Here is a 15,957-nt window from a genome sequence, read left to right on the forward strand (position 1 = left end):
TCCTCCCTTTATTAAGCCGTTTTGATTTATTTCTTATTTATCGTCCTAAGGACATCTCTACAAACAGATTTCAGTCAGACAATCCTGAGCAAAGTCCTGATATTTTTTAATATTTCTGAAGATGATGTTACTAAAAGTTAAGTGTGATCTGATCTGATTGGAAGGGCGTTGGAGCTGCCCCAAGTTCAAAGTTTTCAAAGCTTCACGATCTCCTGCTGTGTGGGGTGAGACCCCCGGGGCAGAGCTGACCACACACTCAGTGGATTGTCAAGTGGAAAGAAATGAGGAAGCAAACTGAGCAAAGAAGGCTGCGTGATGTCACCTCTTGGTTTTCTGAAGGGCTTGTTTTGGGCGCACCTCCATGACAGTTGCCGTATTGGAAATACTGACTCGGTCAAACTTTCAGTCAACCTAACAAACGCCTAAGAGCTGGAGCTGAAGAGGGCCTTAAGCCTCCTGACAAACCGCTACAACATGGCAGCTTGCAGTCGGACCGCTCACCCTAATTATGCAAAACTCGTAACCTCTTAAGGCTCTGACACACCAAAGAGGTCTTCGGCCCGTCGGTCCTAGTTGGACCGTCGGTGAGTGATCGTCGCCCTAGTTTTTGCAGTGTGTCCGGCTCCGTCACTACCCGTCGGCCCCCCTTGGCCTCAACATGTTGAGTCGGCGGTTGGTAAGAGGAATCTCTCTCATGGGCTGTTCTGAGGTTTCATTTATCTGCAGCTCTCGACACAGGTTCAGGAAAAGCCCCTTGAGCATGCCGCTGTAGTATCCATGCTTTCACCCATTAGTGCGGTTTCTCCTTATTGGTCGCCTCCGCCTCTTCTTTTCTTTTTCCACTAAAAGACCAAGGACTGACAACGCCAGCGCCATTTTCAACTTTTTACGAGACGTGAGGCGACACCACAGGCGGCCTTTGTCTCCACTAGTTCTCTGCCGTCTGCTTGGCGTGTCCGGGCCTTTAGTTGTAAAAAATAACCAGCCCCTGTACAGTGTGTGTCGATAAAGACAAAACCGCTCAGATAAAAACGCTGCAGTGCGCTGCTTTCAGGCACTCAGGACACTCCGATGTGAAACAATAGAATCAGGCTGATTTTGATGCTGACGCTCGTTTGTGTTGCGTGCTGTGAGGACATGCTGTTAGTGGTTTTTTTTGCCTCTGTAGAATAAGCGAGCATGTTAATATTCTTTGTAGTGCTGCCTCAACTGTTTTCATGTTAAATGTGATATTAAACATTCAAACGTGCAGACAGACTTGAATAAATCTCAGAGCTCCACAGCTGCTCTGTTCGGATCTCGGTGACCTTTCTGCTGCTGGTGAGGGCTTACATGTTGGTGTTTGTGTCCATTTTTATCTTTGGAAGCCGCTCGCTTCTCTTTCTGTTGTTCTGCTGCTGCTCAGAGGGAGTATCAGGCCGCAGTCACTTCTCATCCGTCACCGCACGTCTCAAAGCTCCCACTTGAAAACCTCAGCGAGTGCTGGTCGTTGTGCAGAGGTACCTGCAGCATGCATCTCTGAGAGGAATGATTGTTTACAGATAAGCAGAAACTCAATCAGAATAGAAACATCCTGTTTCACTCTGACAAAGTGTCTGTTTCTAAATGTGATTTTGAAGAGGACTCTGAAGCAGCTGCTTTTCACATAAATGATCCAGGATTATCAGCTCAACTCTAACAAATGAAATATTTCTCCTCAGAATATTTCCTGCTGCGGTTTTCTTCAGACGTTAATACTATCAGATAGACACAGATAAAAAAAGAAAGAAAGAAAAAAGAGCCCACAATGCTCTGAGGCTCTGCGGAGAAACAAACAAAGGAGAGACGAGACCTTTTTGTTTCTCGTCAGGTGGAGACGAACTGAAAAGGGCAGAGAGAGGCGGTGCATTCAGGGACAGCAGGCTCAGAGGGTTTCAGAGATATTCCTGGAGTCTGAGAGACATTTCAAACAACCTCTCTTAAACTCCAGAGCTGATGCCAGGAGAGAGGAGATGTGGAGGAAAGGAAAAGGAGTAAATGAAAGTGACAGAAAATGTAATCCTGTTTGTCTTGTACCTTTCTTTAACAGAGTTATAATGTCCTGTTAAGACTGCGAGACTTCTTCTTCTTTTTGCCTCATTTCCTCTCCTCTCTCTTCGCGTCGTCCTTGGGGAGCGAGGCAGCGCCCCTCCTTCTGGACGCCGTCTTTGATGAATGAAGTGATTACAAAATGGCCTCCTCTCTTTTTTTGGATAAATGAACTTCACTGCGCGGTTGGCGGTGGATGGACCAGCGTCGCGGTCGCTCATTAATCAGCGCGGCGATGAAGCGCCATCGCAGGTGTTCAGGTGTTCACTGAAACCGGAGATTAATCCACGGCGTCTCTGCTGCTCGTTGTTTGTTAATGTGTGTCTGTAATTTTTTTTGGTTTCTGACCGTTTTCTATATTTAACACCTGAAGACACAACGATTCTCACAGAAACATTCATTTATATCATGACCACCTGATTACTGATTGCAAGTCAGTCCGACCCGGCAGAAGAGTGTTTCATGTCCTGTCTCTATGACAACCGTCTGTTGACAACGGCCGCTGTATGACCGACACTTCTCCATTACTTTTTGTTTCATATTTGAGATCGTTTATTTCCCGATCAGACACGGAGCGAGGAGGATGTGGGTACAAGACATGATCTGTAGGAGGCAAAAAAAACAGCCAATATCAGTTAGAACTTATTCAGGAGCAACCTCTGTTTCAGAGTTCTTATTGGTCAGAAAGTGAGAACCCTGCAAGTGACTGAGGTCTCTACAAACTGCACAGATTTGGTCCAACATGACTGTTTTAAATCTCAGCACACACGAGAGAATTGAGAAGTGATTATTCTCATCGTCAACCTTGTGATCATTTTGAATGCTTGTGCAGATGAGACGAGCTAAAGTCCTAAAACTGAAGTGGATGAGTCTTCAGTTTAGACATAACCAGTCTCTGGTTTTGTGAGTTTGGCCCCCGATCAGTTCGGTCTGAGGTGTTTCAGGTCCTGACCGTCCTGGTTGGACATGTCATGTTGTTTTTCTCTCAGAGCTGACGTGCTCAGTCTGAATGTTTCCAGACGATTTCAGGAAACAACAGCACTTATAACAGCCACAATGTGAGATAAAACGCCGAGATCCTGCTGAGGTAATGGCGGCGCCATGGTGGGAAGCATGTGGCGTTTTCACTCAGCGCAGCCCCCTCCCTCCCCCCCCCTCCTGGGACAATGAAGGAAAGAGGCGAATCAGCAGACGCGTCGGCCTCTGTCTGTTTCCATCTTCGTCCTCAGCAGGAAACTTGGAGGAGCTGTGATTACACGTCGTCTGCTCACAAAAACAAAGGGGCTGCTGCTGTTTCCTGCCGCTCTGCTCCCTGACACCTTTTATTGTGTCTCAGGGGGGAGTCTGAGCGCGCTCAGTATGCACCGCTGAGCCGCAGGGAGAGATGTGGTCGAAAATGTTTCATACCAGCTCAACGGGACAAAACAGAAGAACTGAGATGGCGTTTATGAGCTAATTAACGTCTGTCGAGAGAACGATTTAGATGACAGAATTATCTATCCCTTTATCTCTTCTGCTTTCTTGTAAGAATTTTCTCTGAACAAACTTAAAAACTGTTTCTTCCTGCCCGCTGACAGCGCGTACAAACTCCTTTTGAAAACAGAGGAAGGAGAAGATAGGGTTAGGAAAGGATTGGCTTCAGACAAATGCGCCTTTGCTTTAAAACTGCGCGGTGGACTTTATATTTGAGAGTCAAAACTTTGAGTTTGACACAAGGCTCAGGTGTTGATAAGTGAAACCAATGCAGAAGTGCAGGATCCTGCAGTTCGTCGAGTGTCCACTTGAGGCACGCTGCAGAAGCACCACAAGTCGCATACACACCCCTTTTTTGCCACTTCCAGTCTTCATGCTAAGCTAGGCTAGCAGTTTCCATCCTTCCTTGAGGCTAAGCTAAGCTACATTCTCTCGTCCATGGAGTAGACGTAGAACAAAAACATTTATGTAAATGCAGAATATGATTTCAATCCAACCTTTGTGCTATTTGTAATTTAAAAACCTGAACTCCAGACCTTAATCCTAAACAACCTTTTCATGAGAACTTGAAGTATTTCCTCATTCTGTAGGAGGACTCTCTCGCTCTTCATCATGATAGAGGTGCGAGAGCAATGTGAGGATTTAATTAAGTATCATGGCTGAGGGGAGCTGCTGTTCAATAGGAAATTGGTTTGATAATTGGGGGCTAACGGGCTATCACAATCACACTGCTGCTCTGCCGCTCCAAAGGGAGAACTGATTACCTGGTTATGTATTACAGGCCTGTACAGACTTTCATTTTCTTCATCTTCCCCCCCGGCTGGGCTCACAGAGTTTAATTTAACGCAGGGAATGAGAGCGAGGCTGGAACAACGGGGAATGATTGGGTCAGTAAAACGTAGCCCAAACAGCAGGAAATCCCTCTGAGTGAAGAACTCATCATTAAATGAGACGACAGGAAGAGACACAGGCTGACGGAAGCTGACAGACTGACAGACTTTACACTAAATAAACTTCTATGGTTAAGAAAAACACCAGGCTCCACCCACTACAAGTATACACCTTGCTTAACTTGAGATAACCTGGAAACAAAGAGGTGAAGTTGAGTTTTAGCCTCCTGGCAAACAGCTCAAACACGCCCACCTGTCAGTCAAATCAGCCCAATAATATAAACAAAGCAGATACGTTTTGAAATATTCACCCCATTCATTTTTTTAAGGTATAAATAAATTATATGTAGAGACCAAAACCACTTTCTCATAACTGTCTCTCCATTTGTACATCGTTCTCAGCTAATCAGGTTTGCAGCAGATGGATGTTCACCGATGAGTCTGGTTCTGCTCGAGGTTTCTGCCTGTGAAAAGGTTTTTTTGTCGCCATGGCAAATTAATCTCTGCAAACAAGCTAACAAAGAGTACCGTCTCGGCCTGCTTTTCATGTGAACTGTTATGGGATAATGTATGTTGTGATATTGATCGATATATTGATTTACAGATCTGCATAAACATCTGTAGGCTCAGGTCTGGATTTAGCCATGGGTTTAGTTTGTAATATGAGGAGCATTGTCTCTAGTGTCTGTGTGGACAGAAGACAGGCAGGAGCCCAATCCGCTGTAATGCAAAGGAACCTGGAACAGTCATCTAACAGGGCTTCAGCTTTCATAAATGTCCTAAAACAGTGCAAACGAGTGCATCTTATAATCCTCTCTTAGACGTCTCTGAACACCAACCCCACTCTTGCTTCTCAAGTTGCGAGTTGGACTTTAAACAAAGTGAATGCATGAAAGATGAAGCCTTGGCGAGACGTCTCTCATGGCTAATTGCTGTGTACAATGTAAGCTCTGAAAAGTTGGCCATCGCTCCTACAGGCTACACTGTGACACGACAGCTGGTGGGTTCCAGGATTTCAAGCGATGTGATATATACATATATATATATATATATATTTTTTTTTAAATCCCATGTTTCTGTCTTTGAGTCTGTTGTCATGTTGTTGCAACAGTACACTTTTAAACAGGCATGTTGAGATAAACAGTCCAAGTTTACTTTGTTCAAAAAGGCCGGCAGAGGTCATAGCCAGTTAGACAATTATATCAGCCAATCTCCAATTAAAAGCAGGGTCAGGCAGCAGGTCAGACAGGCAGGATGAAGGGAGGGAAACTAGCCGGATGCACACGAGACGATGTGCTAAAGACGGGTAAATAAACTGCTAGTGATCATGGAAGTAGAAGCACTGCAAAAAATGTAAATGTTACAGAGTTAATTTTTCAAATTTCTGTTCAAAAGTATCTCTTTATAAGTCACATCCCTCCGACAAGTCTAGAGAGAGATCGTATTTCCTCGTCTCAGTGTACAAGCAACAGGAGAGAATTTAATTATCGACAGAGTTATGACCGACTCCGCTAGTAGACGACGATATAACCCCTTTCAGCTAGTTAATGGACCACCTTCTGGTTGACCTATTGCATTCCATCAACAAACATCCCAGACAATATATTGTGCTTCAATATGTTGAAGTCCTCCAGCTGACATAATAAGTTCCTCTCTCTCTCTCTCTCTCTCTCTCTCTCTCTCTCTCTCTCTCTCTCTCGCCATGTTCATACCTTTGTTTTGTTTTCTTCCCGGCTTTCCTCTCCACATTTATGATGCTCGACCTCGAGGTCAAAGCTCAGCCTGTCTGAGGGTGTATACATGTAAGAGTGAATCGACCTCCAACCACATTACCTGGAAGTGTTTGTCCGACTTAGAACGGTTTGAGTTGGACTGACATGTTAACATTTAAATCTAGTTTAGTTTGACTTAAACGATTAATCAACTTCTTTTCACATCATGTGAACGTACTGAGTGAAGTTAGCTAAACGTACTTGTTATTTTTCTTAATATAGGATGTTTGTATTCAACAATTAGTAGTACACTTAAGATGAGAGTGTTTGCAGTGTGAGTGAGTGTGGGAGATGGACATTTGTTGGGAACAGTGGGAAAAAGTTTAACCAAGCAGAAACCTCCGGTGTTGAAAAATGAAGCCAAAGCGGAAGTGCAAAATCCTGCAGTTCATCGAGTGTCCACTAGAGGCTGGCTGCAGGAACACAGGAAGTCACATACAAACCACAAACAAAAAAAGCCATTTTGTTTACAGCCTGGTATAAAAAAACAAATAGGGCTGATTAGTTAGTGTCCTCACTCGCACTTGATTTGGAGAAACATTTTCTCAGCCCTCAGGAGTTTTTGCCGATCAGAAAATCAATTTAGCAATGGATCTAATACATTAATCACGGAGAACAGAGAGTGAATTAAAGTTAGAATCTGGGCCGAGTCGTGACAGAAATGTCAAAGTACATAATTTAATTCCTGCACTGTGTTACTCAGCCTTGCATTATGTTTGTTGTTGTTACGTTCAGTTACATCAGGTTGTATTTGTATACTTTTTGCATATTTAATTAAAAAAGAAATAAAGATCTCCTCCTTATATAACCGTCTAATTGACTTCTCACTGTGAGCTTTGCAGAGAGAAATGAAGACTCACACACGTCGAGTAATCACAAACATTAAATGTCAAGAAGTCTATTTTCCACACTGTGTAAATGTGTCTCTTCTATTGATTATGTTTGATGCTTCCCGCCTGGTCTCTAGTCTTTGCAACATGAAGAACATCTCTTTATGGTCTCCCTCGAGGGTTTTCTCCCTCTGGGTCTGGCGCCCATCTTTAATGAGATGCACATACTGTTAGTTGCTGGCAAATGTCGTTCCATATTCTACACAAGAAATGAACAGTGTTTACTGGACTGTGTGATAAATTACATCGACATCTGTTTCATCCTTCTGACCTCTTGACCTCCATCCTATTTATTATACCTACTTCTGATCATGTGTATGTTTTTATTTTGCAGAATCCTTTACTTTAAGGAAACGTTCAGCAGCTTGACAACTAATCAGAATCAGAAATACTTCATTAATCCCTTCTTGAGAAATGTATGCTCTATATTTGCTCCTAAACTGGATAAAAGCCCAAAGATATCAAGTAGAAGCATGTAGATGTAAAATATAAGGAAGAAACATGTCAATGATATGTACAATAAAATACAACACGATATGTAGAAAAGAACAGGAATAATGAAGAAATTAAATTGAGTAGCGGAGAGAATCTCTCCCATGATTCCCCGCTAGCCTCGACGTCATCTTTTGTTATTGTTTTCTTTTTAGAGCCCCCTGGTGGCAAAATTTAAATACTGTGCCTTTAAGCCTATGAAAGCAGCTACAGTGTCATAGTGATGTCATCATGGTTATCCTAATTTGCCCTTGAGAGACTCGGAAATCATTTTTTACAATAGAACGTGCATTAAATAAAGGGTTAGAAGCTGTAAGGTGTTGCCCAGACAGGAGGGGAGCTCATGAAAATACGATATCAGGTTGCATCATGGGAAATGTAGGATCCAGTGTTTGTAGAGCTTGACCCACTTAAAATCAGGATCTCTCTGCGTCTAACCCTCTCAAATATGATTCTGTTTGTTTTTCATCACTTTTCCCTCCTCCTCTTCATCACCCCCTCCTCTTTTTCTCTGTGGGCCAATCAGAGAACAACAATATGCAAATGTTCTTTGGTGTGAATGTCCTATTTCTTTATAAATAGCTGGTTGTTATAATGACGAGGTGTGTGCTTTAACAGGATCTGATGCTGGACTGAATTAGTTTTAGTTTTATTTTGATCTATTGAGATCAGTCAGTCGGTAATACAGACAAATGTACGGTGGCCGGTGCTTTGCAAAAGTGTTTCACACTTTGGAATTTTGGTTTGCACTTCCCAGCCACCGTACAAATGTGTATTATGCATAATATGTGACCATTAAGGCCTATTTTACAGTTTCTGCAAACACATCACTCAACGTATGAAAAACTCTGTAACACAAACACAGAGGAGGCGAGCTGAGGAGACTTTTCAGACATTAACCGACTCACTTCTGTCAACAGTATCATTAAAAGAAACTGTGGGGTAAAGTGAAAGTGAAACTTAAAGTCAGGAGGAAGTGAGTCACACTGGTGATGGGATTTACGGCTCTTTAAAGGGATCTTGTGGCTCCGTTCCTTTCAAAGAGCCGTTCAAAAAGACGGCTCTTCATTGGTGTCTTTTTGTGCATCTTGCCGTTCTGATTAAACGCAGAGGGTCTTGCTCAGCACAGGGGCCTCTGAGCAGACATGAGGAAGAAGAATGATAGTAAAAAAAAACAAGGAAGAGATGTACTTTGGGTGCAAATACAGATACAGATAAATACAGAAAAATCCTACATTCACTCTGTAGCTCACTCAACCACGGCGCCCTCTCTCTCTCTCTAGACGTGCAGGAGGGAGAGAGGCTACAAAAAGTGTGTTTTCTGTATTGAATGGCGGCAACATAGCTGCTCTCATGACTGCCTGATTCTCTCTGCTCATGAGAAGGGGAGTGAATGGCTGGATTGGGATGGATGGAAGTTGGGCAGATCATGATAGGGAATAATAAAAACAACGGTTCCCAAGCACAACTTGTATCGCCTCGTTCTCCTAAAGAGCCGTTAAATAGAACCTGGTCAGTCGGGAAAATCACAACACAGCAGGGAGTCAGTCAACAAACATCAACATAAAGAATAAATGAACTCACCTGTCTCCTTCTTCTCTCCTTCTTCTTCTTCTTCTTCTTCAGTTAGCATCGTGTGGACTCGACAGTGGTGTGACATGACTCCGTGTTTGCACGATGAAGGCTGTGATCTCCTGGTCAATCAGTCGGGCTGGACCTGCACGCAACCAGGGGGACGAGTCAAGACCACCACGGTGAGAACCAGATCTTAACTGGACACTTTAAGACCTGATCCTGTTGGTTGTATTGATGTATTGCTTAAAGGGATACTTCACCCGTTGAAACATGAATCTGTATTGACAGATTGCCCCGGCGGCCAGCGGCCAGCAACCGCAGCAGCCAGAACACAAGACCGGCCTGTTCTCGCCGCTATATTTATATTTTTTCGCCATTATCAGCTTTCTCAATAGAGCCTGTTAGCACAGCTTCCAAGCAATATGGCGGACGTTAAGTTTAGATTCTGGGAGTGAGTTGAAAATACTACCAGTTTGCGACTGATACAATGCTTAATGCAAATGGGTGAAGTATCCCTTTAACTGGCTGCTGTGTTGTCCCCCAACATTCACTTTAGACAGACAACAAAACAACAACACAGAAAGTATTTTTACTATCTGAGGGGACGCAGAAAACATCCACTTTAGAAAAACTGTCCACCTTGTAAACTTGTATTTGAGCTTCTTTATCATGCAGCTTGTCTCAGCTGTGTGCGTCACTCTTTTATGAGCACTGCAAACCGTGTGGGTTGTTGTCTGTTCTGCTTGTATTTGAATTTTTTTTTTTTAAATTATTATTGTGTTGATCAGGGGATGAAGATGTCAGCTTCATTTTCTTGTCTTTTGTCTGTTCCTGATTGTTTTCTTAAGTTGCAGTGTTTTGGGCTCCTGGGGCCGCCGTAGAAAAATTGTAGCAATATGATGAGCATGTACCAAAGTGGATTTAACTACAAGAGCACCTCGTGTCATTAGATGTGAACCACATTTAAAGGTCACATATTCTGCAAAATCCACTTTATCATGTTGTTCAAACACTAACATGTGTGTCTAGTCTGTCTACAAATCCTCCATTGATGAGAAAAGTCCATCCTCGCCGTCTTTTACCTGCTCCACTTTTCAGAAAATATGTGCTCAAACAGGCCGTTTGGAGATTTTCAATTCATGACATCACAAAGGGCAGTAACCCCTCCCCCGGATGGGTGACACTCCCACAGCTAGGTGTTTGTCAGTTTCCTTCGTTATGAATTACCTCGTTCTCTCGTTATCAATTTCAAAGATCTAATTTTTAATCAGCTTTTAATGACATAATAACATCTTTTAACAAGGACACTGCTGGCCCTTATAAAAATCCCAGCCTGCGCGTGTGTGTGTGTGTGTGTGTGTGTCTGTTGATTGAATAATTGCTACCCATGAGCACTCTCCTATCCATCTGCCACCATCTCTTCACAGCAGCTGATTAACTGGAGCTGTTTCAAAAGCCTCTTCAGATAAAAATCATCAAATCAACCAAACCTCGTTCAAGATGCGTCAACACTTAACTCTTCATCGTCTTTCCGTTCTCGCTCGCTGTGTGTTCCCTGCAGACTGTTTCAGGTGGTGTTTTTTTTTTTTTTCTACTTTGAAATGTTTTTTATTCCATTGCTGTTAAAAGCCGTCAGTGTGAGGGTTTCTGGTTTTGTCTTTCTGCAGAAGCACTTAACTTTATGATCAGCTTGGTCAGAATTCTCCAAGAATCTTTTGTTCACATTTCGAACTGAGATTGAAAGTTCAGCTAAACAGTGCAGACCAGCTAAAGGTCAAATTACACAGTTTATTTTTTAATTTCTGAAGGTTTTCGGATAAGAATGTTTTCACAGTTCACATTAGGCACGATTGATCCCCCCTCCCCCGCTGGTCTGAGTTCACATTAGTAATATCGTCCCGTACCCAAGTACACTTCTGTATGTACATCCGATACAGCAGGTGACAGTATGCTCAAGGTTGGTTTGCAAATCCACCAAAAAGCAGAAAGAAGAAGAAGTAACCATGGCAACCTCTCGCAGGCTGAGTCCATCCTGCTAACTGTTGATTTTTTTGGTAACTTCTGAGACGCCAACAACGACCCTCTTCCCACTTCCACATCTATCAGTCCCACTCTGCGCATATACAATGTTTTTTTTTTTTTAAAGCAATAGGACCCGTTTAGAATGACATCATATAGCGGTCCACTTCGTCGTTTGTACATCTCCCGCGGACCATACTCGAGTAGACATGAATCATGCCCCAGACCACATCTTCAAGCGGACTCTGTACCCTACCTAGTACAGCACGTTTGATTAAAGGAACTGGACTTTGGGGTCAAGTGTATCCGGGCCGTGGTCCCTAAAGTGAAACCACCCTGAACCTATGTGCAAACTACGGAAACCTGGACATACAGTACATCCATACATTTTATTTCACTATTTCCCAGAGATAAGTGGTTTTCTTTTAGTTCTGAATTAATTTCTAGAGATCTCAAGAACACAACTGACACTTAAATCTCACTCTGCATGACCTTTAAATGAACTTCCTCCTCCTCTAACTGCATAAACCCGTTTACATGATATTTAATAAACCAGACATCTGCAGAGAGAGTCTGCACGTCAGACCGTTTCCTCTGACAGGCATCAACACCTCTCTCTCTCTCTCTCTCGCATTCCCACGTTCTGGTCGGCCTGTTCGAGTCAAGTCGGTCCGCTGTCTGAATAATGAAGTCTGTCAAACCGCCGCTGACTTTCACACGTCGGCACGGTGACAAAGCTCCCTCCTCCTGTCTGCTCTGCCTGAGAGTTTCTCCTCCGCTGGGAACTTGTTGTTTTAAAGATGGACAGCAGAACAGAAGCGGCTCTCTGTCAGGACACTCAGAGTCGGAGCGCTGGAGCGTCGCCACTCGGCCTCCAGAGGACACACACACACACACACACACACACACACACACACACACACACACACACACACACACACACACACACACACACACACACACACACACACACTCACACACTCAACATTGCAGGACAGCTGATAGTAGATACATGTGTGGAGATTTCTCCATGTGTCACTGTAAAGAAACATTTAAAGTCAAAGTCGTACTAATATCTCTTTTAATGCAGCAGTAAGCAGATGTTAACGACCTGATTTTATCAAGTTACATTTTTTTTTATTTATATGCAAATATCTATCTCATTGAAGGCTAAAGATTCCAGATTCAAAATATACCCTCTGTAATTATAAAGTGGATTAATAAGAGATCATAAAAAGTGTGAAGTGAAACTCTCTGGGTTTGTTGTTTTAAGCTCTGTGTTCACACTGACCAGGCGACTCTTCCTTCAGCTTGTTTGTGTCGCTCAGAGGCTCAAATAGTTTTTTGTAAATGAACCCCTTCCTGACCAACCGTCAGCCCTGGGGGGACAGAGAGACAGACAAACTCATTAATAAATCCGCTAACTTCTTAATTTTTGAATTTGACGTTTCATGATGATATCAAGAATATTTGCTGTCTAAAAATAATAATAAAACATGCCTGACCTCATGATACAACACCTGGACCACAGTCCCGACTTTAAAGCAGAAGCAGAGGATTCTGGGAGAGGTAGTTTGTTCCTCTGAGCTTGTCCTCCTGCTCCACTCAGAACCCCATTCTGCATCCCTTTGTCTTCATTTGGCTGAAAGATGTCGGTGCGTTGTTGCGTCTTCCGCCTCCGGCTCGCCGCCAAAAGACTCAGGCGCGTAGATGTGATTCGTTAAAGGAGCTTCACACAAACAAGCTCCTCTGCTAATGAAGGACAGCGGATGTGATTGCCTCGCTGTGAGGCAAATTAAATCACAGAAACGCAGCGCTGAGTGGGCGGACCCACACAAACTCTACTAGGTTTACACGACGAGGGGAGTCGGCTTTCATTAAAGCTACGAGAGCTGGATCAGAGGAACAAATGTGGTTTAATTAGCCCAGAGGAGGTTTACAGTCGGCATGATGTACAGAATGTGTAGAGGATGTAATTGAGATGCACAGTGAGGCTGACTGAGGATTTCACAAAGCTCCCTCACACCGCATGCTGTCTCCATGGACGGCTTCTTGTTTTTATAGCAGAAATAAAGACTTTTAACATCGACCCTCATGTGAGAACATTTTCTCAACCCAAAACTCTCTGTAGGTTTTTTACACTTACAATTGCTGTAAGTTAGTGTCATGAAGCTGCAGACAGCAGTGTTCTTTGGTTAATGATTGTTCAATGATCTGTCTGATTTGATGCTCTTATTTTACAGAGCTTAAGTTTGATACTCTCCCCGTTAGGTCACTTTTTCTAACATGTAGCTGTGTGGTTGGTGAAGTTTGTTTTGCTCTCTCTCTCTATCTCTCTCTCTCTCTCTCTCTCTCTCTCTCTCTCTCTTCACTAAAGAAATCAGGTCACTGTGGATAACAACAGGTTTACAAGCCCCGTAGTGAACCTCATTAAAAATGCACACACACACACACACACACACACACACACACACACACACAAAGAGATTTCTATCTAAAGCAGAAATGTTTGTCTGAATTTTCCCAAAAAGTGAAGCAACAGAAACTGGTGTTTTCATTTTAAGATGAAACTGACCGTTGTTTTAAGTTTCACTGAGAATTTAGTCAGAAGCAGCTCAAATGTGTGAGAGTGTAGCTGAAAAGCTAACTGCTTATTTAATCTTTATTTAACCAGGTTGGTCCCATTGTGATTAAAAACCTCTTTTTCAAGGGAGACCTGGACAAGTCAGGCAGCAGCAAAAACACAAAAGTTACAGACGGAAATACAAAGAGAGACAAAGTACAATTTACAAGGCACTACGTTTTGGATTAAACTAGAACCATCTATGAGTCATATCTGGGAATCAGTTGTTCAAACAGCCGAGCTAAAACACTGACATCCTATAGAACCTTATAGTTCCACAGGTTGGTCCTTGAAGACGGCCTTCTCCATTGCTGCTCCCACCCTCTGGAACTCACTCCCATAAAACATCAGGGACCCCTCCCCCCCTTACCTTCAAGAAATCCCTAAAAAAAACTCACCTCTGCAACATCTGATGGGTTGGAAGGATGAAAAAATGTATCTAGTCTGTCGTCTCTTAACTGGATCCACAGCTCCCCTGCAGAAACACTTCCTCTTAACCCTGAATTGCTCCCACTGCTTTGTAGGTGGCGTATGAATGTGTATCAGGGTGTGAATGTGTAGGTGTGACCCGTGGTGTAAAATCTCTTTGAGTAGTCAGAAGATTCGAAAAGAACTATACAAGCTCAAGTCCATTTACCATTTACCATGAATGACACTTAATGTAACTCCGATAGAGCTCAGTTTATAACATGATAAACACATTTTATATCCGACAAATACCAACATTTTATTTGCGTAGTAAAAGCTGACATCAGCAACTTTAGTGGACTCTGATTGGATGTATTTTGCTTCAAACTAAAACTTTGAAGCGGTTCTAGGCAGGGGCCAACAGGGGCCAGTGCCCCTGTTACACTGATCCAATTCTGGCCAATGATGTGCGCTATTATTGGGCATAATACAGTATTTATATATTTTTTAAAGCGATCATCTTTGTCTATTTTTCACCTGGGTTTAATGTTCCCCTCTGACAAAACAACTGGCCCCAATTTGGCCCCCTCAGTAAAAGTGGTCTAGAACCACCACTGTTGAAGCCCTCTTTCAAATCTGCAGGAACAGTTCCCAAACGTTTTGAACCATCTAGTCATTGAGACTCTGAATATTTGTTAGAAAAAAGGTCAGGTAAAAATAAATGAAGGGAAAGAATCGTTATTGGAGAAAATACTTTTTTGTCCAGTTTCCACCAAACCAGGAAGAACAGACTGAAAACAATGGGTGCTCAGTATGTGTACCAGGTACCTCCATGTAAAATCTCTGGTCATTTCCCGTGTGCCTCCTCGACTCTGTACTCCGCTTGTACAAACACCTGGCTGTGAATTAAAAACTCTCACATTGTGGCTCAGGAGGGAGCAATGTGTGACAGGTGCTGCCGTCTGATCCTCTTCCTGTAATTGATCCCATTGGGCTGTCGAGGCTGGTGAAGGAGCCAATCGGAACGCAGGACTAAACTGCATGGCCCGCAGCTGCTTTAGTGAAGCTGACAGCAGGAGACAGGTGAAGTGTTTGAAGATGTGCAGACTGATGTCAGCAGCTCTGACGTCCACGTGCTCCTACAATCTGATCTGTGAAAGTTTTTAATCAGACAGAATAAGAAGTTAGATCATGTTTACGTCACACTGTTGCTCTAACCACCATCAGCATTTATATAGATAGATAGATAGATAGATACTTTATCGATCCCGAGGGAAATTAAAATAAATAAATAAAAATTAATAAATAATAAATAAATATAAAAAACTTGGTTCTAAATCAGCTCAAGTCAACAACGTTTTTATAATCACTGGATTTTTCTTCTGAATAACGGCGATAATATTTAGAAATGTAGCTAATATTTCATGTTTTGGTCACTATATAGTTAATATGTTACATGGATGATTGTAACTACAGGCTTATTTTGCAACTTCTGTTTTTTTTTATTTTTTTATTTCCTTTAAAGTTTATTTTTTGGTAAAGACATTGAAAAAGTACGTTTTGTGTTTCATGAAAACACAGAGGGCTGCACGGTGGTGCAGTGGTTAGCGCTGTTGCCTCACCGCGAGGAGGTTCCTGGTTTGAATCCCCGTCTGACAGGAGCCTCTCTGTGTGGAGTTTGCATGTTCTCCCCGTGCATGTGTGGGTTCTCTCCGGGTACTCCAGCTTCCTCCCACAATCCAAAGACA

The 15,957-nt window shown here is 42.9% G+C and overlaps 1 protein-coding gene across 1 annotated transcript in view; it reads left to right on the forward strand.

Moving 5' to 3' along the window:
* Nucleotides 1–15,957, forward strand: part of LOC132972958 (chemokine-like protein TAFA-5) — a 46,500-nt gene that overhangs the window by 19,516 nt on the left and 11,027 nt on the right. The window contains exon 3 of the mRNA XM_061036119.1: nucleotides 9,211–9,338. Coding sequence (XP_060892102.1) covers nucleotides 9,211–9,338 — 128 coding nt within the window. The remainder of the gene's footprint in view (nucleotides 1–9,210; nucleotides 9,339–15,957) is intronic.

This window comes from Labrus mixtus, chromosome 4, assembly GCF_963584025.1.
Source record: "Labrus mixtus chromosome 4, fLabMix1.1, whole genome shotgun sequence".
Classification (NCBI taxonomy): domain Eukaryota; kingdom Metazoa; phylum Chordata; class Actinopteri; order Labriformes; family Labridae; genus Labrus; species Labrus mixtus.